Raw genomic sequence first — 24,151 nt, 5'->3', positions numbered from 1 at the left:
ATTCTCTAGCACTCCCAGTTCTTCTCTGGATTGAACTCTGACATATTATAGCTGAGCCCCTTGTTGTTTTAATCTGTAAATTCAGGCAAGTTCCCCAGATCATAGTCTTGAGCCATTTCTGATGGAGCAAGAAATATGTAACATCAAGCTATCCTTCACTGAGCCCTCACTATGTGCAAACACTCTGCTGCTTTGCATGTATTATCTCATTCAATGTCATTAAATGGTCCCAATCCCCCATCCTGGCTAGTTCACGCTTGTCATCATCACCAGTTGGTAGTTCAGAGATACCTGCTAGCTACAGTAATATTCCAAGTTCTGCCATTTGGGATTGTAGACGGGGACCCAGTGCCCTCTGGGGTGACCCTAGGTAGCCTCTGCTGCTTTTGTGTAAAGAGCCTGGATCACAGGTGGTACCCATTATGGGTTTGTTTCCTCCTTTTCCCCACCCTCAACCTTGGCATTAATCTTTGTCCAAAAGATTTGACCCGACCCAAGAACTCAAGTTTCCTTCTTAGAATGGAGTCCGGCCCCAAATCTTTGTCTGGTAACTTGGTCCTGCTGCCATGGTCAGGTCTCAAATGGGAACTGCTTGCCTCAGTCCCACGTGTTGACTCTCCTGGATTGAAGTAGGGCCTCTGGCTTGGGGCCATTTATTGAGATGCCCCACCCCTTACTAGACATTCACCCCTAATTGGGACCGCTTCATATTGACTCCCTTACCCCATCCAATAACCCCATTTGCTCTCTAGGACTGAGGTAGCTGCCTTCCTTGGATACAGGCTGCTGGGCCTTGTGCCTCTTCAATCTGCACTGCTCGCCGAGTCAGGAGTCAGTTTCCCAGCATTTGTCCTCTCTCAGGAAGCAGGTGTTATGACAAGGTTTGCCAGGTTGTACAAAGATTAAATTTCATGGGGCTTTTAACCCAAATCCTCAGGTGGATTTGAGAGGTTTTTCAGTATCAATGGCTATGGTAGTTTTTGTGCTGTACCAACTTGGCTAAGCTGGAGCAATGTTTCCCAGCATTCTCTTCCCTATCAACTGTTCTGGGTTACAGTTGGCTAAAAAAGAGATTTGTGCAAAATATGGAAGGCAGAAAGGAAGCAGCAGCTGTGACCTTGAAGAGCACTGTGGTTAGAGGTGGTGCGACAGATGTGGAGGTGCCAGTGGTTAATTTGTCCTCCTTCCTGCTGAAAGGCAGCTTTCTCCTGTCTGCCAGCTCTACTGACCAACAGCAAGGCTTGGCTGTGAACTCCTAAAGTATAATTGCAACATAGAAGCAATGACCTTCCCAGACTTCTGCACCAGCCCCGTCCATGGTTCCCACTCCAGCAGCGGTATGTGCCTAACGTTCAGATTTCCCTGCAAGCTCAAACTTGTTCCCCAGCACCAGAGTTTGGGAAAGACTGGTTAGTGACTTTTCTTCCCTAATTTTAGGGGTAACCAGTTTTCCTTTGAAAACTGCTAACATGCTTTCCTAGAATTTGACCAATATTCACTCAGAATTCTACTAAGATTTTTTCCCCCCCGAATTCTTGAGCTCTCCTGCAAGTCCATAGAGAAAGGTAGAGATTCCACTGTTCCTTCCCCAGTGTAAGCACTTTGTGAGCTGGGAATAAGATTTTTCAACTGTGCTTTCTTTTTCATGTATCCTTTGTTTTAAACCCTTAACAAGGAATAATTTGTAAAACGGTTTCCCAGTCGAATATGTAATCATGAGCAATTTGCCTTGTAGGAAGTAGGCAATGGCGGCCATCCGCAAATGGAGTTAAAGAAATCCTAATTACTTACACCTGCAGAAGCTGTCATTTTCATAAGGTGTGTAATTAGCAGCCAGAATGTACGCTGGAAACGTGTGATTGCCTGTTTAATAGGGGTGCAGCCCTGAGGCTCCCATATTGGGGCTCTCCCACTGTGTTCATGAGCCCAGCCTGGGATCTTCAGTCACTTGTTAAGGCTGATTGCATGACTGAACACAAAGTGTGTGGCCAACTGAGCCCACACACTATTCCACATGCAAAGCAGGTGTGACCTTTTAAAAAATTGAGTCTTTTACTTTGCCATTATGAATTTTCTGCTTTCTTAGCTCAGTGGGTCTCAGCTTTGGCCACATGTTAGAATCACCAGGGAGATTCTAACCAGGGCTGATGCCCAATCTGCATCCAGACTAACGAAATCCCTCTCTGGGGTAGCACGTTTTAAAGCTCCTCAGAGAATGCCAGTGTGCTTGCTGTTGTTTGAAAACCAGTTCTAGACCCCTGGGTCTGAAACTTTAGCTGCATCAGTCATCTGGAGGGCTTGCTGAAAACCCAACCCAGATATTCTGTAAGGTGTGGGTGTGCCCAGTGCTTCACACTTCTCATACTTATTCAATGCTCAAGACAGTGTTGAATTCCTTTTGAATTAGAATACTTTTCTGCACATACATCGTGCTTAATGTTTCAGTCATTAACTCATTTAATCATTTTCACAGGCTATCTATCATTCTCATCCTTCAGGTTTCAGAAAAAGGGCCAGACCTGTCACCTTCTGTTCATCCTTTATGAGGCACCTGGTGCAGTTACTATCACGTCACCTGCTTTGTTTCCTTCTGGGCCCTAACCTCTCTGGAATCTTGCTATTTCCTCTTTGAGTTGCGCATAAAGTCCATCATGGCGGAAGCCCTGCCTGTCTTCACCTAGTGCCGAGTAGGTAACTGGCACGCCACAAACACTCAAATGAATGAATGCACAGAGCAACCATAGGAAAGAGGTACTAGTATGGTTTGTATTTCCCAGACCGGGATATGGAGATACAAAAAGATTAAGTAACTTGTCTAAGGTCATAGCGGAGGAACTGAGACTCAAACTGATCAGGGCTGGGCTTTCAAGCCACTGCAAGAATTGATCATCAGCCTTAAAAGAGAAGCCTTCTTTCCCGGCAATAAACTGAATTACTCACCTAAGAATGTCAACTGTCTTTGCCTTACTGCCAATTAATTCAAAGCTCTATGTTTTCTCAAATAACAATAAAAATCCAAAGCCCAAACCCATGTGGACAGACTGTAGAATCAGTGGCACTTTCTTTCCTATTTAAAAACTACTGTTCATGCCAGAAACCTACTTACAATGCCCCAAAGCAGGTTAAATATTTGCACCTCATATAATACATCAAAACCTTTTAATAAAAAAAGTTAGCATTTAGGGAAAGAAAAATCACATTAAAACAAATGGATTTAAATTATGACTTTATTGAGCATGCCAATACAATCATTCTGATAATAAATTAATATGTAGTTACAAAATGTTGAGTGCTTTCTCAGAAAACGCTTCTGAATATGTACACTAAAGGATACGCAGAATCCTTTAAACAGCTGACTATAATTTTCAAACTCAGAAGTGTGGTAACATCAAGTCACTGAAGAATGGAATCTTTCTCTGTAATTCATGAGTTAGATAGTTTTGAGTTTAAAAGATTTCAATAATCATTTCAACCTGCAAGCTACATACCCTAAAAACACAGAACTTACAGATATCACCTGACCCAGTCTCATATGCGTACAGATGGAGAGTCCACTGGACTTGCCAATGATAGAGCCAGTAAGAGACAAGAGGCTGGATTACAAAATCCAAAGGTGCTCCAGAAATGTCTGCTGAGCTAAATAAGGCACATACATCACACAGAGCTTTAATCATGTCTGAAAGACCCTGGCTTTACTTTCTGCTTAACAGAAATTGAAGTCCTGATGTGTTCTTTTGTAGCTAACAAATGTAGTGACTCAGTTGCTTAGGAAACAAAATCGTTCCCATGATTGCAGCTTATCACGGATCGCTGGCGGCTGTTTATGCTTCTTTGCTGCTGGATGTGTGGACTCGGGACAACTGTTCTTCCTGCTGTTCTGTGCTCCTGTCGACATCAAGGGTGTCTGTTCTTGTTTGAAATCATCATCAGCGGAGGCAGCTGGCGTCCTCAGTGTCTACAAAGCCATCGACATTTGTACACAGGACAGTGCATTTCTCTCGGCAGCTCATTCCCACCAGTCAGCACCTACTCTGCTCATCCGAGCCATCACGGGTTCCACAGCAACTGTGGATTACTTCTGGGGTGTCAGCGTCCCAAACAGCAATGAGATTTCTCATCACATCCAGAAGTTGCCATATGCTTCGTGTGACGCACCAAGCACTTCTGGCACACATTTTTTGGTGATTTGTCTCAGTCTAATGGCTGCACAGAGCCATGCTGCCAGCAGGTAAAAAAAGGCCACTCACCTGTTTTAATTTAAACCCTGATGAATGTGTGCAGCACCTTTATCAATCAGTAATAGAATGTTCACATTCTGGCAAGCTATTTTTCTCTCTAATTGCAGGAGACATTCCCAAAACAACCTACCAGATTTCAGTTTTGTTTTTTTTCTAACTTTTATATACACAGCAAAATTGTATATTATAAAGGGAATTTTTGAATTTCCATGTAAGCAATTCTAATTTCTAGCTACTCTCAGCACTGTAGCAAAGGAAGACTGATAGCCTATCTTTATATAGTTCTTTTTCCACAGGGCAACATTTCTCTGTAAGAGCGAATGTTTGGTTTGGTTGCAACTTACAGAGGCTTATTAGATGTGCTCTCAGGGGCATACTTATTTAGAATAGGCCTCTTACTTTCAAGTTCATCCTCAGCAAATACAAGAGTTGTAAAAGATTTACCTTTTAGGAGTAGTGACTTGATTTTGTGGTAATGCTAAAAGCCCGGCCTCCGGCCATGAAGACGTGACATTTACCCCTATCTACAATGCAATTTCATTAGCTGTATCTACAAAGTAACAAATAAGAACTCAGATAAAGAAACAGTATCTGATCTGGCAACAACATTCACACATCTACTAAACGGGCATGATTTTTGCCTGTCATTCTGTTAGCAATTTCACTTCTTTTGGCTGTTTTTCTTTTTATCTTATCCTGATTTTCAAGGAACGTGCAGAATATTGGTAAGGAAACACCATGTTCTTTGACTATTTCACTTTCTGACTTTTCTCTCTCACTTTTAGCTCTGAAACAACTGTGTTCTCAGTATATTTTCTAATACCATGACCAGGACTCAAAGCATGAAGTATAATGGAAAAGGCACGCTTAACAGAACAGTAACATCCTAACAGTGGCAGGACTGAGAAGACTGGGTTGGAGTGGAAACTGATTTTCTTAAGTTTAGAACAGCAAAGCTGATGTCAAATTTCAAAAAGCGCTAATTTTATTCATCTTAATAACCAATTTAAAAATAAAATCCCTTTTAAATTAAGAAATCCTAATGACTTTGAGGTAGATGATACTATTATCAGATAATAAAATAGTTATAAGATATAAAAATAACAAAACTGAGGGAAAAAAAGCATTGATTTGAAATTATCTTCCTTTAAATTCAGATGGAAAATTAAGACTACTTTTTCCAATCCAAAGTTCTAAGCACAAAATCCATGTATGTCACGTTATGGACTTGCTTCTTTAATTGGAGATGAACTCAGCATCTGATAGAAAGAATCCACACTCTCACAGAATAGCAAACTACAAAATGGTTGTCCTCATGAAGAAGCCAGTAATTTTGCATTTGATTTTCCCAGTTTGGCTCATTCCCAAATGTTCAGGATTTGGATTTATAGTCTTTTTTCAGCATTTAACTAATTCTTTGTTGGTGGAAGGAGCTGGGATGGTTTCTCCACACATAAACTGCTCCTAGAAAGAACAAAATATTAATCATTGAGTGTCTGGGTTACAAATGCATCAATATTAAACTTGTATCTTTTTACAGAATCAATCCAGCTCTGTAAGTTTTTTCATTGCTTTATCACTTCATCCATGTTCAAAGAGTCAATGTCAGCACCAGAATTATAAACTTAAAAGTGTATCAGTTTTCAGTCCTGAATTCGTATTTAATATTAAGCACCGTATCTTACAAACAAACATGCTCATCTTTACCACAGAGCATTCATTTCTCAGAAATCATTTATAAAGACACTGCCACACCTTTTAAGTGTCTGTATTAATTACTACTTACACAAAAACTTCTCCACTTCAGTATTTGGTCATTCAAATACCTGTCCCCTTCAAAGTAATTACTTCAACTAAAAAGGATAGCTCTTTTAGTTAATCTGCAATGTTAGCTACTTTATAAATGAAGTCCGATTTCTGATTATTTATCCAGCTTATGTCAGCTACCACAAGAAATCTCTGCCTCCCAGGTTACCCTCATCTCCTGCAATCTGATCACCATAAGGATCAGTCTGTATTCTGTCCCTGTCGCTGTGTCACTCCTGCCCAGCACCTGGAACCACTGTGCTCTTTGGAATTTATGGTCCATCACCAGCACAATGTTCCATATTCTCAACCTCTTCTTTAAAGGTCCCTGTGCCTTTCTGCTCTAACACAGTGGTTCTCAAGGTGTAGTGGTGGTGAGGTGGTGTTGATTTTGTCTCCAGGGGACATCTGGCAATGTCTGGAAACATTTTGCGTTGACCTAATTGAAAAGGGGGTGCTACTGGCTAATGGGTAGAGGCCAGGGATGCTACTTAACACCCTCCACTGCACAGGGGAGCTCTGTACAACAAAGTTATTCAGCCCAAAATGCCCACAATGCTGAGGTGGAGAAGAGGCCAGCCCGCAAGGACACTGTTTCCCCTGTAACCCCTGAAATGAGGCTCTGTTCTTTCTGAGCCCCAGTACTACAGAGACTGGAGGAGGGGCTGCTGGCTCCTCTCTGCCACTGCTCTCCTTCCCTCTCTAAAACCCACCAACTTTGAATCTTATGTCATGAGACTATATCATCACTATTTGTCTCTGTTGCTATCATCTTCCCCTCTTGGATCCCTCATTCCGACTCCTCTGGGATCTCCAGTGTATTCATCCTACCACCTTTTCACTGCCCCCCTCACTCCCTTAATGTTTTCTTTATCTAGTTTAAATTCATGGTCAATTATGGTAATTGTTCGTCTCTCACTCCACCCTATCCACTTGGCAAAACCATAACCCTGGTTGAATCTAACTTCCTTTGTCTACATTCACCCATGTAGCTGAATGTCTGCCCCGTAAGCCCTCTCCATCATCACCAGTTACTGTCCCATGTCTCTGCTCCCCTTTGCAGCAAAATCCTTGAAAGAAATGTCTGTACTTGCTGCTTCCTATTTTCTCTCATTCTCTCCAACAGGTTTTCCACCCATCTGGCTCTGTCTCCTTTACTCCACTGACACTGCTCCTGTAACCATTACAAATGGCCTCCCTGTTAAAGCCAACTGTTAATTTTTTGTTATCTTTTTATCAGTGGCATCTAATAAGGCTGATCACTTCCTCCACCTTTTCTCCTCTGGCTTCCAGGATATGACACCGGTGGCTTTCCTCCTTCCTCAGTGGTTGCTCCTTTCTGGCCAGCTGTGCTGATTCTTAGCTTCCCTCCCTGACCTTTTAATACTGGAGTGGCCCAAGGTTCAGTCCTTTTTCTTTTTTGTCCCTCTCTACTACATTCATAGTCCTGGTGATCTCATGGCTCTAATACTATCTATATGCTGACAACTCCCAAATTTACAGTGCCAGCTGAACACTCTTTGAATGCTATGCTTACATATCCAATTGCTTTCTCACCAGCTCCACTTGGATGAAAACTAGACCTCTCAAACATAGTATGTCCACTTCTGCCCCACTATCTGCAGTCACCTCCCCCTCAGTTGATGGTAAATCCATCCTTCCAGTTATGAAGGCCACAAATGTTGAAATCATTCTTGACGCCTCTCATATCCAATATCTAATCAATAATAATAAAAAAAACCCTATCCTTTAAAGTGTATCCAGAATTCAACCAACCACGTCTCAATATCTCCATTGCTCCAGCCTGGGTCAAGCTACTCATCCCCTCCTTTGATTAGTCTAACAGCCTCCTCCCTGGTTTTCCTGCCTCTATCCTTTCTCCTTCATAGTCTACTCTGAACACAGCAGCCAGAATCCCTCTTTTAAAACTTGAGTTGGATCATGGCACTTCTTTGATCAAGAATCCTCCATGGATCTCCATATCATTCACAGGAAAAGCCGAAGTCCTTAAAGTGGCCCACAAACATCTCTGTGATCTGCCCCACTCCACCAATTCATCTTGGATGATTCTCACCCTCATTTACTCTGCTCTGGTCACAGTGGCCGCCTTGCATGTCCCTGCTTAGGGCCTCTTCACTGAAAGTTCCCTTTGCCGGGCTGCTCTTACCCTGTGTATATACAGAATTCACTCCCTCACCTTTTTCTATCTTTGCTCAATAAGGCCTGCCAAGATCACCCTATTTAAAATTGCAACCTCTTCTCATACCAGCACTCCTGATCTCCTTTACCCTGTTCTCTTTTTGTTCCGGAACACACTTTAATGCAAGAGTAAATCAGTAAACTTCTAAATCATAGTCTAAATTATTGTCTGCTTCTCTCATGAAGCTAACTACCTTGTTCCCACCTTCCCTAAACTGATTTTAGAGCTCATCCTTAAGATGTTAAGCTGTTTTATGTCAATTATGTCTCAAAAAAAAGAATGTTAAGCTTCTTACTTAAGACTTTATTCAAAGTACTAACCTAAAGTTGGGGCGGGGCTGGGCAGTGATAACATTTGTTTTTTATTGTTAATATCCCTGGGTGAAAAACAATACGACAACTAAAGGCTAAAATGAAATTGTAAAATCGCAACTACAACTATTTCTCAAACAATATATTGCAGGTATTCTATGTATAAGCCAGGTAAAAAATATGATACAATTGTTCCCTTAAAGAAAAGTCTAGGAGCTCTGAACAATTTTAATTACTGATTAAATAAAGGAGGAATAAAGACCGTCAATGAATTAACCTGTATAATTATTTTTCTTCTATTTAGTAAGTAAGCAATAATTTTCATTAGATACAGAGTAGTTTCCTTTATTGCCCCGTTAAAGTCAAAATGAGTTAATTAGAACTTTAAACTTTTAAATTTACAATACGGCTATTAATGGGTTTTAAAAATTGCTATAAAAAACACAGTATTTACCTAACACACTAGGTTAGAAAACACCCCCCTTGCCTTACATATAGACAGACTGTCCTAGGTTCTTGGATCGAAACCCTCCCCCCACCTTTTAGAATTCGACCCCTTACTTTGTCATAAATCACTTTTATAATGAGAGAGCAGCTAGGACACGTTGCCACGTCTTCCCCATTCTCCAAATCTTCCTATAACAAAACCAAACACCGTATGATCAGCACAGTCTTCCCTTGGCAATCTCCTCCTCCCAAACCTTCCCACTCATAAGGGCAAGCTCCTTTGTGGCCTGCCTCCCTGCAAGGTGAGGGCCAGAAGGGCCTTGCGAGAGAAACGCCCTTGGAGACCGCATTCTCCACCGAAGCGTCTCTTGGGAAAAACACCCAGGAAGGCGAGTCAAGGTTCAGTCGCCTCAAAACCTCTGGGAAGACAAAAACACGTTCCTTCCTCCAAAAAGGCATCCCAAGAAGTGGGACCCGACGTGGGACGCCAAGTGGGGGAGGACGGCGAGAAGTCTGCCACTCCCTCCCTGCCCCCCTCCCCAGCCCGACTAAAGGCCAGATGATGGGCCCACTGACAGCTCAGAGTATCAACTTTGGGGAGATCCATGAACAGGATAAAAATGGGCGTGAGTAACTATGAGCCGGATGGGCGACTGATCGGCGGAAGCAACATCGTAGAGCAAAAGCGCGCCTGCTCCGATGAGTCGCCTGGTGGGATCCTGAAGTTACCCTGGTGATGCAGAAGTTATCCCCACACGGGCAGGGGTAGAAATACGTCTCCAGGTCCTCGTCATATTGGAAGTCCTCGATCTCCACCTCGTCGTGAAACACCGCCATCGTCACTGGGGCCAGCAGAGGGCTTGTCACCCCGGCCGCCCGACACCGACCCGGGTCGGTCTAACTTCGCGGATGCCGGCCCCAGCCGGGGGTTGTCACCACGCACCCGGGGCCGGAACTATCGTTTCCGGCGCATAGACATGACGCAACTGCGGGCTCGGAGGCCAAATGGGTGACCTGTAACGGTCACCATGGAGATGGCTGAGCAAGGGGGCGGAGACACTAGAAGACAGCGCTCGCGGCTCTGCGGTGTCCGGCCCCGCTTCACCCATTGGGCGGAAGTGACCAATAGAATATGAGGATCGCGCAGGTGACCGCCCTGTCACGCCCCGGAAACCGGAAGCTTTCAGGCACCCGAGGCGGAGTTTAGCCCGGAGCTGCCAGATAGGTGTAGTGATGGCGGCGTGGAGGAGTTTCACTGCGGCTGTTGTTGTGTGGATTTTAGTCCGTGGACCTTAGAGAGGCCTTAACCAGGCCCCGCTGAAGACCGCAGCAGGCCTAGGTAGCATAGTCCTGGCACTCGGTGCCCCTGGGGAAAGAGCCGCAGCTTTGCTTGGTCTTCGGCGGCACTGGCTGGAGAAGCTCAGCCTTCGTGATCTTCTCCGTGACTTCCCAGTGACCAACGAAAAGCTCCCCTGGAATTTCAATTCACCGGGTCACCTTGAGCTCAGGGCGACGCGTAGCTTGTAGTTCCTGGCTGCACTCGGCTGTTCAGGTACACCCACGCCTCTTCCTCAGCTCGGATTGTACTCAAATGCCCTAAGTTGTGTTGCTGAAAGGACCAAGACCTGGGAGGTAGATTGAGTTTTAGTCCTGTGTTTACCAAGCATATATCATTATTTACTACAGTGATTTGTAATGGCATCACCTTTTCACAGGGAGTTAGCTGTGTGCCAGGTATTGCGCTACGTATAATTCTTCCATCGACCTTGGGAGTTTAGATGTTATTCCATATTATTTATCTTCAAACTAAGATACAGAGAGTTGGGAATCTTGACCCAAATCATATACCTAGGAAATGAAGAGGCTGTCTGTCCCTAAAGCCTGGGAACAAATTATTTAGGTGAACCACAGTTTCTTTTTTTGTAAAAGTAATGGCCTCAGCAGTCACAGCATTATTACCATGAGGCTTCTTTATACCTTGAAGCGAAATGCAAATTAAAGGTGCTTTGTCTTGGAAGCAGTGCTAGTGTGTATTTTGGTATAACCGGATTCCGTGGGGGTTTTGCTTCATTACTAGGCAGTAATTCAAATCTTGGTAGAGAAGGAACGCAGTGCAGTGAAAAAAGTGCTGTTGAGCAGCAGATCTGGGCTCAGAATCTGACTTGTGAACTAGCTCTGGGAGCTGGATGTTTACATTTTTGGGCCTTATTTTTCTGACTAAAGTGGGTTGGATTAGAGATGACTTACAAGTTCCCGTTCAGCTCGAACATCCTAGGACTTCGTTCAGCAATCACGTGTACCGTATTTAGTTTATATTCACATATATAAACATCCCTATGCTTATTTATGTACACACACTCAAATGTTTGCATGGAGTTACCAATTTTATGCCCACCGAAAGTGAAGTTCCACCTGGTTTAGCTCTCGTAAGGCTTGAAAACCTGGAGGCAGAGGGGTCTTTGGGAGAAAATCTAGAAGTTACATTAAAGGAGTTTGTAGAACAGTATTTCAAAAGCCTCACAAACACTCCCTTTTGCATAATTGGAGATCTACTCAGCAGTTACGGAAGATTTTTATACCTTTGGAGCGTTAACTGGGATGATTCTGCTCTGTTTAAGCAAAGGAGAAATTCCAGTAAAGCCCACTTAGCCCCCTGGCTACTCTCTATAGCTCTGTAGACACAGATACTTCCCAGGTACCCTCTTGGGGTCAGGAGGACGGGAGAGTCACCAGTGTCTATTCAGTAGGCCCAGTGAGCACTTTGAGGTTGGGAACCATCGTTAGTTCTCCAGTGCTTCTGAGAATAAGTACCTACAAATTAAAGATGAGCCAGCCATTTCTGAATGTACAGAAATGGGTGCTGGGTGCAGTCATATTTGGTTCATGGAAGTATAAATTGGTAGACTTTTTAGAAAGCAATTTGGATCTCTCAAAACAATTCATTGGGGAATCTTAAAATCTGAGGTTAGTAGTCGTAAAAGTTACAGGGGTTGTTGGGTAATTTTCTGTATAATTTCTTTGTACTTTTCCAACTTTTCTTTGTGTATTACTTAAAATGGAAAAAGAAAAAGTAACAAAGCACTAATGAATAATAATTGACACTATGTGCCAGGCACTGTACCAAATGGTTTACATGCACTATGTCATTAAAACAGTCCAGTGAGGTATAGGTATCATTAATCCCATCTTCACCGGTGGGACCCTTGAGGTTTAGGGGCTAAGGAGACTTGCCTAAAGAGGTAAAGCTGGTAAGTGGCAGTAAGTTATGGTGAGAACTCAACATCGGTCTGACCCTAGAACCCAGACTTTTCATACCTTTGATGCCATCTGTGATATGAGAGTGTGAAACAGCTAGATGAAACAGTAGCCCTGGAGCTCTGCAGGCTGCTGAGATTTTCACTAGAGCAGTGCTGATTCCATTGAGACCTAGGTTTGGGGGTCTTCTTGGTCTTCCATACTGTTTTCATCCTGCCCTCTGTTAGCCATACCCTCTATCTGCCAGAGCTGGTTCCCTATGTGGTGCTGCCCAATTTGAGTTCATAGTGTGCTGAAGAAAATAAAACTATAGCCAAACATGTGATGTGTTTTATTCCACCCAGCATTTAAAAAAGAACACAACATTACAGTAATTACTAAACTTTACATCTATTCCTGAAAGGTAATGGAAACATTCTATAATGTTTTGGACCCTGGAAGTGTGACAAAAGCAGATTTACTAGTTGTTACAGGATCATTTGAAGTCACAAATTTATGGCTTAAAGTTTTTTTTTAAATTTAATGATAAAATGATAACACTCCTGATCTGGAAGATAACAGTGACCAAAATTTTTAGCATAAGATCCAATTTAGAAATGGGTCATAATTATGTGATAGAAACTACTTTGTGAGTGCTGTTGTCTGTCAAGCTAAGGGGAGTTGTGTATTGGTAATATCAAACCGCTACCTCTCTAGATTGTGTGGCAGGGAGGTGGGGGATTAATGTATTTGGGTTGGTTTATTTGTAACACTCTTCTTGCTTGCCAGATACTTCCGTAGACATTTATTCCTCTCAGCAATCCACTGAGGTGATGTTGGCATTCCCATTTAAAAATGGTAAGAGGCAACTGGCCCAAGACCAAAAAACAGGAGGGAATCAGATCTGAGCCCAGTTCCACGGATTCCAAGTCAAGCACTCTTGAAATAACTTGTATACCACTAGGGTTCCCCTGCCAGATGCCAAATTCTGGGAAGCCCTTTGCTTCCTCAGTGGCACCTTGGCTTCTAAATCAACAGGTGCCATGATATTTCTGTGAATTGACTATATTTCAGTGTATTAGTGCTCTTTGAGGCATTCCTGGGTTTTCTTTCTCTCACTGCTCTCTCATACCTCATTCTATCTATCAAGTCCTAGGGCTCTAATTCCAAAATACATTGTATGCTGATCTACTGCTGTCATCTCGGTAGCTTTGTGCTACTCTAACCTTAAACTGGAGCCTTCTGACTGGACTTCTTGCTTGAGCTCTTGCCCCTCTATGATCAGCTCTTCAAATAGCAGCCTGAGCAATCCTTTAATGTAAATTCGATCATGTCCCTCTCCTGGTTTATTCAAATTCTCCAGTTGCTTCCCATAGAATCACGTCCAGACCCTTACCATGGCCTGCTGTGATCTGGCATGTGTCTGCCTGCTCGACTTCGTCTCATGTCACTTAGCTCACTGTTGTCCCATCACACTGGCTATGGTTCCTCTAATACACCAAGCTCGTTTCTGTGATTGGGCCTCTGCCCCAATGCTCTGCCCTTGACGTCTGCTTAGCTGCCTCTTCCTCATCATTCAGGGCTCAGCCCAGATGTGTTGAGAGAGACCTTTCCTGATGCTCCCACACCCACCCCATCACTCTTAATTTCTTTATCATACTCATTGTAATCTGTAAGTGTCTCATTAATTATCTGTTTACTATTATCTGTCACACACACTATAATAAAAGCTTCATGATGGCAAGGACCTTGTGTTTGGTTCTTTACTGTGTCTCAATGGCCTAAAATAGTGCCTGGCATCCCCTTAATTGTTAAATAAATTGAGTGTACTTACTGAACAGAAACCAGTATAGTTCCTTTTAAATCCTAAATTTATGATAATTTTCTCTATTTTGGAAATAGAGCTAATTAAGAATTTTTTGGTGAGGGAGGTCCTATGAGGATACTAACATTTATGGAATATTCTTGTTTGTTATGGTTTTAGAAATTAATGTATGTTAATATTACATAGTTAATTGAATATTACATTAAATATATGAAACCATTAGATATATTTAAAAAAATAAGTAGTTTTGTTTTTTAAATACCTATTGCTTTGGAAGTCACTTTGAACACAATTTGATAAAACTACCCTTTATTTACCAGTAGGTGGCACTCTTGGTCATGGTTACTATTACAAAATAAGATTTTAGAATTTTGAAGAGAACAGCTTTTAAAATTAACATTTCTTTGTTTTCTAGTTTAGTTGAGCGGTGGACCATTCAAACAGCATAATCCTAAAAGCTGTATCTTATGTGAGGACAGTTTATTTTTGCAGTAGTTGTCTAGAACATTAAGCAGTACAATGTTTCCATATTAAACTATACATCAGTTAAATATTATCAGGCAACTTGGCCTTAAATGACACTAACTGTATCATTCCAGCAATTGGTCTGGTCTTTCATGGGTGGATATCCTAAGTAGCAAGAGTTAAAGACAAACCAAGAAAGATGAAAAAGAAGCAGTAAGAAAAACAATCAGAAAAGGCGGGGGGTGGGGGGGGCCAATCAGAAAAAAGAAAAGTAGAAACATAAGGAGGGAGAATGGATGGAAAGGGTATAATTAAGAGTAGACTCGCTGTGAGGTGATGCCCGCTGATTATAATGAGCCTTTCCTTTTGCAGCTAAGAGGAGTGCTTTCTAAGTTTCCCAAAACATTGTTCTTACATGTTGTCTCTGCCATTGCAGGAACTTTGTGAGAATTTCAATATATGGAAACACTGTCTGTGTTCCAACTGGTGTATATCCGAAGGTCTCAGTATAATACCAGGACCAAAATATTGCATGTCACTCAGTCAGCCAGCCATATACTTAGTGACTCCTAAAATCTCATGGACGTCTAAAGTAAGTTTCTTTCTTTCAATGAATAACACGCCATTTTTGGTTTAGCGCATTTAAAGGAGAGAAACTACATTTAGTAGTCTTGCGTGAGGTAAAGAGGCTTTATACTTTTTTCATCTACTAGAGAGAAATATAGCAAGTAGCATGTTTATCTACAATGGTGTTACATCATACTATGGCAAGAAATAAATCTTTTACCTTATCTAAAGATTAATTATGAAGCAGTGGGTTTTTAATATGATTTGGTTGTCACTGAATAAATTACATACGACATATTACCACCTGATTTATTTATTTTCTGTCTCTACCTTCTAAAATACAAGTTCGCTAAGAACATCTTTGTTTTGTTCATGTGTGTATCTCCAGTGACTGCCACATAATAGGCTCTTAATAAATATTTGTCAAATGAAGGGCTGAATTAATGAATATGGATTAGGAGGGTAAACACACCTAGCTTGAATATTTTTCTAGCACCAACTTTATTACCATTAATTTATATAGTGCCTTCCAAAGAGCTTTGAAAAAAAGTGTTCACATACATCTTAATTTATTCTCAAGCTAACTAAGATAGGAAAGGACAGTTATGTTATGGCCATGTATGGTGAAAATGGCCATCTTAGGCAAAGAGATATCTAAATTAAAAATTGACTGAGGAAAACAGAATGTAGGAACCAGAAAAATACATCATCTGACTCCCAATCACTGCTTTTCCTAATAGGCTAGTAGTTTTTAGAATTTGAAATGTTGGGAACCTTTGTGGGTTTTTGTTTTTTTAAACTATTTATTGAAGTGTATACCATACAAACAGAAAAGTACATAAATCCTAAGAGGACTTACTGATTTTTGTTTTTTTTATTAAGATAAATTTTTTAGAGCACTTTTAATACATAGATTAATACAAAGTATTAATACATAGATTTCCCATATACCCCCTGCCCCACAGATGTGTAGCCTCCCCGATTATCAACATCGCCACCAGAATGGTACGTTTGTCACAATTGATGACCCTACATTGCTACATCATAATCACTCAAAGTCCATAGTTTACATTACGGCTCACTCTTGGTGTTGTGTGTTCTATTTTGGACAAGTGTATAATGACATGTATCCATCTTTATGGTCTCACACAGAGTATTTTTACTGCCCTAAAATTCCTCTGATTTGACGAGGATTTATAAAAAGAATACCCATGCAGTCAGCATTCAGATTAAGAAACAACATTGTCACTACTACTTCCCCAACGGTAACTGCTAACTTGATCTCCAGCTTCATAGATTAGTTTTGTCTGTTTGTCTGCTTTACCTGACTAGACCCATAGAATGTGAACTTTTGAGTCTGGGTGCCTTCTTTTCTTTCAGTGTGATATTTGTCATACTCATCTGTGTTACTGCATGTAGCTACAGTTTGTTCATTCTCACTGCTGTCAACCTCTGTCTGCCCCTTGCACTTTAACAGGAAATTAATTAAAGACTTATGTGGTGCTCTTTGGGCAGAATACAATTATCAGGCAGTTAGATCTACTCTCCTCTTCTGTAATAGCTTAAGATTAGTCACGTGAACTTGGTCAGAGATTTTGGAAACTAATAGAGAACATGGATATTTGATGGCACCAATAATTACATATGTATATACTGTGGCGACCCGTTGAATCAACTCTATGTAGTGGCAGAACTCTTGTTAGGGTGAAGTTAGGCCCTTCATTGCTTTGTTTGTTGTTAGATGACTGAGAACATAAGCACATCCAGCTTGAATATTGGGCCCTTTATTGGCCCCCAAAGTAGTGTGATATTTCTCTACTTTTTCTTAAAATAGTTTAACTTTCAGTTTTATGTTTGCCCAGGAGGCGCCATGGGCTGTGCTGCTGTCATGATTCCTGGGTTGTTGCGAGGCCCTGTTGGAGCCATCTGTACTCAGGCTGCTTCGCTGAGATCGACACGCAGCGCCGTGCGCCACCTTTCTCTAACCAGGTGAGTCATCAGCCTTCAGTGTCATTTGAGGTTGATTTTCAAAGGGACCTGACCTGCTGTGGGTCACGGGAGGCTTATCACACTCCTGAAGTCATAACGTAACATACTGCTGAAATGTGCACGACATCAGTAAATTGTTCAACTTTAGTTAGATGTGCAAATTTCCAGTGACCGTTTTCTAGGATCCATAATGTTACATTGTATTGTGGATAGTTATGATATTATAGGGGAAACTAATTATTTCTTATGAATAACCTAATTTTACTTTCTGTTAAAGCGTAATGAAATCCAAAAGGAAAACTGACCACTTGGAGAGAACTGCAAATGTCGTTCGACGGGAGGTTTGTATCTTTGGGCTGTGGCAGGTTTTCCAAGGCCAGATAGTTTGCACGCAGTTATGACTGGCTTACAGAGAACGCATTCGATGAGCTTGACCTTTGAAGGACAGTCAGGGAGTTTGTTATTTTTCTGTTCACAACGTTTCTGAACAGGACACGTGACAACAGATTTGAGAAGATGACAGTTAAACATTCAAATTTTTCCCTTTAAACTTGGAGTGAATGGATTAATTTTTGATGAAGGAAGTATAGCAGCCATTGAGGGAACTGTCCTTACAGGTATGATGTGTAGGGTTATATTTTAGGGATAGAACTTCGTTTAGAGCCTACATTTTATGAATAGTTTACCTTTTCTTTTTCTTTGTTATTAATTAATTAATTAATTAATTTAGACGCTATGTCCCCAAATCCTTGTTTTGATCCCTACTTTAGAACAACTTCTTATTTCATCAAGGAAAAGGAAAAAGTACTAACATCTGAAAAAGGAAGGTGGAGGAGCTCTTGTCACCTTTCCCACGTGCAGATTTGTTGCTACCACATTCACACTGTAGAAGCTAATCCACCACCTGACGGGGTATCAAGGGCTGGGAAATAAGGAGCCTCACCCTTTACTTCTCAGTAACCATATTTTCTCTTAAAAACATAAATTGGGTATTTGTTTTGCTTTTTGAGTGATTCTTCACATATTTGTATATATTTAGCTTAGTGTTGTAAGATAAACTATCTCATATAAAGAAGGATTTATACATATCTGTAAACATGGTCAGAAATTCTGTTGTCACAGTAGTTTCATTTTTAGTAGTAATAGTAGGATCCTGTTAATTAAAAGAGTATTGTTTGGGCCCTTTTCAAGCTAATTCTATTTTCAGAAAATTTCTTCCGGACTAAGGGTGGTGTGTTTGTAGATTCAGCTTTAAGTCGATGTTGTTTTTTGCGGTCTGTAAAATTAGTTCAGCATAACATTTATGGATGTGTGGGAAAATGCACTTTCCCAGAGATGATAAATCTGAAAATACTTTTCTTTTGGTTTGTGCAACACACAAAAATGCTGACTCTGTAAATGTGAGATTTGTTAGAATTTCTTTTTTAAAAAGTGAAACCTTGCCAGTTTTGAAGAAAAAGGGGTTTCACAGTCTTAGACTATACTCTTTTCTGTTATATTTTGAGGCAGGTAGAACTAGAGCAGAATTTGTCAGACTCTCTGGAAAGGGCCAGATATTAAGTATTTTGGGCTTCATGGGCTACACTGTCTTAGTTCCAACTACAAAACTCTGCCTTTATCGTGTGAAAACAGCCATAGACATATCAACAAATCAGTGTGGTGGGTTCCAGTAAAATGTTCTTTACCAAAACACCCAGATTTGCCTTGTGGGTAGTAGTTTGCCAGTCCCCGAATTAGAGTAGTCATTTCAGAATTTTACAGGACAAAATTATTGAGACTTTTTGGGGGGTTTTTTGAGCCAAGTTTAAGAAAACTACACAGAAAGTTAATGTGAACTCTAATAGTGTGATTGAAACTTCAAAATTTTAATACCTGGAAGTCAGAAAATTTCAGGGCTAATTCCAACCATCATATTACTTTGGCGGAAGAATTTTCCAATTGCAACTCTCCTCCTTTTCTTCTGTTTCTAATTTCCACTCCTCTCCCAAACAGAAAAAGAGCTGGAAGCTGGGAGGAGCTGGATAAAGCTAGATGGTGCCTGGGGCCACTACTTCAGTGGTATAATAAGGTCATCAGGGGCTCACCCCAGTCCCTTCAGAGGGCAGCTCCTAGCCATAGAGCAGGAGTTCGATCTTGGACTTGCTGAAATGAACAGTACCTCAGATTGGGCCATAACAGAACTGGCCTACCTCATGGTCTCATCTGCCTCTTGCCTTTAATTTACATTGCTTTACGAAACTCCCCACATACCATTTGCTCTTCAGTTCAAGTCTGAGTAGCCTAGAGGTAGGATGGCACCTGAATTTTGCTAGAGGAAGTAGAATCTAGGAGATGCAGTGGCTTCTCCCAGGGCCAGGGGCAAGCTCCAGCACAGGTCTATGATTCTGGGGCCAAAAGACCCTGCTGTCCCTCCTGGAGTGGGTCGAAAATGGTGCATTCATCCACCCAGAAATTTCCTTTCCTTATTAGACATTGGGTTTCCTATAGAGAACTTATTGAATGGCCATATTATGATGTTAATGCTTCTTACTTGGATCTATAAATAAATGTCTTGGGTCATGCTGATGCAGGAAACTGAACTCTGAATTGAATGACATTTGACTGTTTGTGTTGCGTTCACATTTTTTTCATAAGGATCAAAGAATAAGCAGTCTGCGTAACCTTAGAAATGTCAAGGAGATAAGACATAATGTAATGCAGCAACGATTGTTCACTTGTTCCGGGTAAGACTGATTTCATTGCAGGAGTCACTCTGTGCTTGGCCTCTGTAGAGGGCTTGCCCACTGAGCAGGATATACTCTATTTATCAATTTGATGGGAGAGTTTGGTATTGAAAGAATATATTAAGTTACTAATTCTTATGCAGTCATTTGGAAGTGTGCCAGCCACTAGGCTGGGTCCTTGGTATTAGGGGTTGCAGCATTGAAAATGATAAATAAAGTCCCAGACATCAGATTGTAGAGGACTGATTTTGTGCACCTAATTCATTTTGAAAAACGCCTAATCCTGTTTCAATTGTACTAGTTTCCTTCTTTTAGAAGTCTCTGCCTTATCCTACAAATGCCTTATGTGTATTGTTTCCTTTTTGTTTAAAAGCACTCGATTATACAGTAAGCTGTTACTTGATTCTCACAGCCATCCTGGGAGGGAGGTGTAGGGATCCTTATTCCCATTTCACAGATGAGGAAATTCAGACTTCAGAGATTTAGACAGGATGCCCTGCTTCCAGATTTGCCTGGGATAGTACTGGCTTATGCCTCTTGTCCTGGGGGAAAGGCAGTAGCACGCCTTTCACTCTCACAAATGCTCTGTTTTGGATGATAAATTATGTTGTCAGCCTAAGTTTAAAGGACTTGTTCAAGTAAGTGGAGTACACAGCCCTTGAACTCAGATCTTTGATATCAAATTGGTTTTTCTTTCTACTATAACAGAACATGACACTGATTTAGGCAAAGTTTAATTGAGATAAAGTTCACATATCCTCATCTCTGTTCCAAGTCAAAGCTTCCCTTAAGTGTTACTGGGTGTAAGAAGGGGGACAGTTACTGCTGGCACAGTAGTCAGCTAATAAAGTCACACGGCTGGGATCCGGGAGCAGAGACCTTCGGGGATGTCCTGGTCCAGGTGCTGATTATCCAGCGCTGATAATCTGCCTGACTCGTGCTTGCTGAGGCCTGCGTCGGAGTGGCATGGGCTGCTGAGCCAGAGAGCTGGCCTCTGTCCCAAGTTTACCCTTCCAGTTCTGTTAGTCGTCACCTATACATTCTGGGAAGATTGTATGCTGGAGTGGCCTTCTTCAACTTGGTGGGGAAGGGGGCATCTTTTTAATAGGGAATATTTCCTAACAGTTGGACACCTAATGTGCTTTGATTATCAGAGCCTGTTGCTCAGAGAGCCTTTTAGAGATGATGCAGCCTGGGACGAGCAGTGCTTGGCATTCATGACACTGTCAGCTCTGACAGAGCAGAGAGTGGTGGGGAGGCACCTCAGGCCCCACCACCCAGAGCTAGGTGTGCAATGTGTAGTTTCTTGGAGAAACTCCCAGGGAGGTGCAGCCTGACGGCCGTGGAGCTGGCCTCTGGGCCCGCAGGGTGCACAGCTGCCTGCTGTGAGTGGAAGCCCATGAGGGAGACTCCTCGTGGGAAGGCCCAGCTCCCCAACGCTGTCGCCACAGACGCTAGCACAGTGCTGACGTGCCATAGGCCCTCAGTGCCTGTTTCACTGCACAGAATCCCACCTCTGTCGCTGATTACCTTACTGCCTTGGATGAGTCACTTTTTAAAATAGTAGCAGGGATGATGCCAGTTACTCACTCTGTGGTTCTATACTGATAAGAGCTGTGAACAACAGAAGACTTGCCTGTACTGCTGCTTCCTCCCTATGCCCAGAACTTACCTTGTTTGTGTCTAAAATGTACAGTGTCAGTGCTTTTCACTGACGCACTTTTGTTCACTAAATTAAGTGATCTAAGAGGCAAGGCTTTTTTCCATTTCTCCCCCCAGGAGACCCAATCAAATTCAGTGGATTTAATTTGAAATTCAGCGGACATGTGTTGAATGCCCGCTGTGTGCTCAGCCCTGTCCTAGGTGCAGGGGGCCCTGCCGTGCATGAGGCAGGTACAGCCCCTGCTGTATGTGGAGCTTATTATGGTACCAATAAACCAGGGAATGTCAGATGTGATACACACTATGAAGGAAATAAATAAGGCAATGGCTGGGGGTACAGCTGCTGTTGTCAATGGGTGTGTAACATTTGAGCTGAGACTTGAGTAAGGAAAAGAGCCAGCCAGGTGCACAGCAGTCCTGGCAGAGGGATTGGCAAGAGCCAAGGCTTTGAGGCAGGAAGGAGCTCGGCATGTTCAGAGGAAGATGGTGGGATGAGAGGTAGGCAGGGCCCAGGTTGTATAAACTGTGGGCTCAGAAAAGGAGGGATTTTATTCTAAGGGCGTTGGATGGTTTTAAGCAGGGAAATGACATGTGATTTACACTTCCCATGGGTCATCTGTTTGCTAGGTAGAGCAGTGGGCAGGTCTGGGACAGGTGGGGCCAAAGGGAATCCCAGACTGAGGATATGGATGCAGTTAGTGAGAGAAGGAGAGGAAACCAAGAGGTTTCTGGCTTTGGGATTTGAATAATCTGGGTAGATGGTGATGGTGGCATATATTTGCTAGCATGGAGAAGAACAAGTTTGAAGGAGGGGAAATAAAGAGCCCAGTTTTCGAATAATATGGGCTGGTAGGGTGGGAAGTGGATTGCAGATGAAACAAAATGAGCCATGAGTTTCATCCACTCACGTCAACTTGAATCTCTGGGGCATGGGTTCGTGGAGATTCATTATATTATTTTGACTACTTTTATATTATGTTTGAAATTTTCCATAATAATAAAAAGGAAGAAACTTTGGGAGATAAGTTCTGTGTTGGATGTGTTGTTTGAAATGGAAATTCAAATTGGCAGTAGGATATATGAGTTTGGAGTTCAGTGCTGGAAATAAAAAGTTTAAGCCACATAGAGAGCAAGGGAGGAGAGCCCAGGCCTCAGCCCTGGGCTGTGTCAACATTCAGAGGCCAAACAGAAGAGGAAGGGCCAGGAGAGGAGAGGGAGAAGGAGTGGTCAGTGAGACTAGAAGGAAGTCAGCAGGGCGGTGGTGAGGCCAGGAGGAAAGGTGTTTCAAGGAGGGCGGGGCCCTCTGTGTTGGATTCTGCCGAGTTCATCATTGGATTTAGCGAAATGGGTAGTGGGTGACCAAATGACCGGCTTTCGTAAGTTGCTGAGAGGAAAAGCCTGACTGTTGTGTTTGGAGAGAGAATGGGAGATAAAAACATGAAGCCAGGTCCCTGTATAACTCTTGAAAATTTTTCTTGTGATTGGGAGCAGAGAAATGGGGTGATAGCTGGATTAAGGGAGAAGCTTGGTTTTTTGTATTTTGAGAAGCAGCAACGCTGAGTGGCAACGTGCCTGGATTCCGGTCTCTGCTTTGCCACTGACTGGCTCTGGGACCTCACGTTTTCTCATTTGTAAAATGCGGATAATGTGAATACTTGCCTTCCAGGGTTTTTATGAAGATTGAATGAATTAATGTATGTAAAGTACATGGCACATGTACAGGTGTTTGCTGCTGATGTTATTTGAAGTGGCAGATCCAAGTGTCGCATGTGTTGTTGTGCAGAGCGGGAGAAAGGGGTGAAGCATGAGAGGGGATACTTGCTCGCATGAAGGCTTGAGAAGGCAGAGAGACCAGCCCAGGTGGACCGGTTAGCCTTTGCTAGGAGCAAGGAGAGTTCATTTGCCAGGATGTACCGTGTTTCCCCGAAAATAAGAACGGGTCTTATATTAATTCTTGCTCCAAAAGACGCATTAGTGCTTATGTTCAGGGGATGTCATCCTGAAAAATCATGCTAGGGCTTGTTTTCCGGTTAGGTCTTTTTTTCGGGGGAACATGGTAGTGTTGACGAGCATAAGCCACTTAAGTGGTAGAGTTGACAGAATGTTGTGGTCTTTTCCTTGTCAGTAAATCACTTCAATAAAAACCAGTTTCTTTGAATCAGGTTCCTACTCATCAGATTGGTACTCTGCTGCAATTTAAATAATGTCTCTGGGCCTTGGTGTCCTTAGGTATTAAATGACATCTCTTTTTGATGATGAATGAATTTTCCTTCAACTCCGAAATTCTCTGTGCTCTCTGTTGTTTCAGGTCATCTCTAACCTTGGCTTTGTCTACATTTTTAAGCCCTCAAATGAATGAATGGGAATGAACAGAGGAAGCCAGTCAGATTTCCCAAAGAAAGACCTATTTCCTGTACAGAGACTTTTACAGCAGCAGTAACATCAAGATATCCTACATAAAACCAGCTTTTTAAATCAGTATGATGGAATTTCCTTTTAGATGCTGACTTCGTCAAAGCATTGAAAATGTGAGCTGGTAAAAGTTGGCAAATGTATTGTTATTTTATTGAACAGTAGAAGGGTCTAAATGTTATTTTATGGAAAACTTCATTTCCTGCCATGTGTTTTAACTTAGGACATGGCTAGTTGAGGTTTCAGTTGTGAAATCTTTTGATCCATTAAGT

At 42.1% G+C, this 24,151-nt stretch overlaps 2 protein-coding genes across 10 annotated transcripts in view; one reads left to right on the top strand and one right to left on the bottom strand.

The window, feature by feature from the left end:
• Positions 1 to 3,209: 3,209 nt before the first annotated feature.
• DPH3 (diphthamide biosynthesis 3) lies at positions 3,210 to 10,004 on the bottom strand. Of its 2 annotated transcripts, XM_019725996.2 has the most exons (3): positions 9,732 to 9,990; positions 9,117 to 9,191; positions 3,210 to 5,702 (listed from the first exon to the last, which is right to left on the bottom strand). In XM_019725996.2, the coding sequence occupies exons 1-3, from the start codon at positions 9,837 to 9,839 to the stop codon at positions 5,637 to 5,639; spliced, it is 249 nt and encodes an 82-aa protein (XP_019581555.1). In that variant the 5' UTR covers positions 9,840 to 9,990; the 3' UTR covers positions 3,210 to 5,636. The 2 variants fall into 2 exon arrangements, with proteins under 2 accessions (XP_019581555.1, XP_019581556.1); XM_019725997.2 differs by lacking the exon at positions 9,117 to 9,191 and having other exon boundaries at positions 9,732 to 10,004.
• A 181-nt stretch (positions 10,005 to 10,185) lies between these two features.
• OXNAD1 (oxidoreductase NAD binding domain containing 1) overlaps positions 10,186 to 24,151 on the top strand; it is a 35,440-nt gene continuing 21,474 nt past the window's right edge. Inside the window, exons 1-6 of one of the 8 annotated variants that reach the window (XM_074312805.1) lie at positions 10,191 to 10,554; positions 13,026 to 13,094; positions 14,963 to 15,118; positions 16,059 to 16,098; positions 16,956 to 17,082; positions 17,360 to 17,423. In XM_074312805.1, coding sequence (XP_074168906.1) covers positions 13,092 to 13,094; positions 14,963 to 15,118; positions 16,059 to 16,098; positions 16,956 to 17,082; positions 17,360 to 17,423 — 390 coding nt within the window. In that variant the 5' untranslated portion in view covers positions 10,191 to 10,554; positions 13,026 to 13,091. Of the gene's footprint in view, positions 10,635 to 13,025; positions 13,095 to 14,962; positions 15,119 to 16,058; positions 16,099 to 16,955; positions 17,083 to 17,359; positions 17,424 to 24,151 lie in introns of all 8 variants that reach the window. The other 7 variants (XM_074312806.1, XM_074312809.1, XM_074312807.1 and 4 more) reach the window with 7 other exon arrangements.

The sequence above is a fragment of the Rhinolophus sinicus genome, linkage group LG10, assembly GCF_036562045.2.
Source record: "Rhinolophus sinicus isolate RSC01 linkage group LG10, ASM3656204v1, whole genome shotgun sequence".
NCBI classification, from domain to species: domain Eukaryota; kingdom Metazoa; phylum Chordata; class Mammalia; order Chiroptera; family Rhinolophidae; genus Rhinolophus; species Rhinolophus sinicus.
The sequence above is the reverse complement of the archived record's forward strand: the minus strand, read 5'-3'. Positions and strand labels throughout refer to the sequence as shown.

What these genes read in the sequence shown, in the direction of transcription:
- DPH3 (XM_019725996.2), bottom strand. Translation starts at nt 9,839, where the DNA reads ATGGCGGTGTTTCACGACGAGGTGGAGATCGAGGACTTCCAATATGAC. An exon ending in ATAACTTCTGCATCACCAGG is followed by an intron (nt 9,192 to 9,731) that starts GTAACTTCAGGA and finishes GTTTTGTTATAG; the next exon opens with GAAGATTTGGAGAATGGGGA. An exon ending in TAAAAGTGATTTATGACAAA is followed by an intron (nt 5,703 to 9,116) that starts GTAAGGGGTCGA and finishes TGTTCTTTCTAG; the next exon opens with GAGCAGTTTATGTGTGGAGA.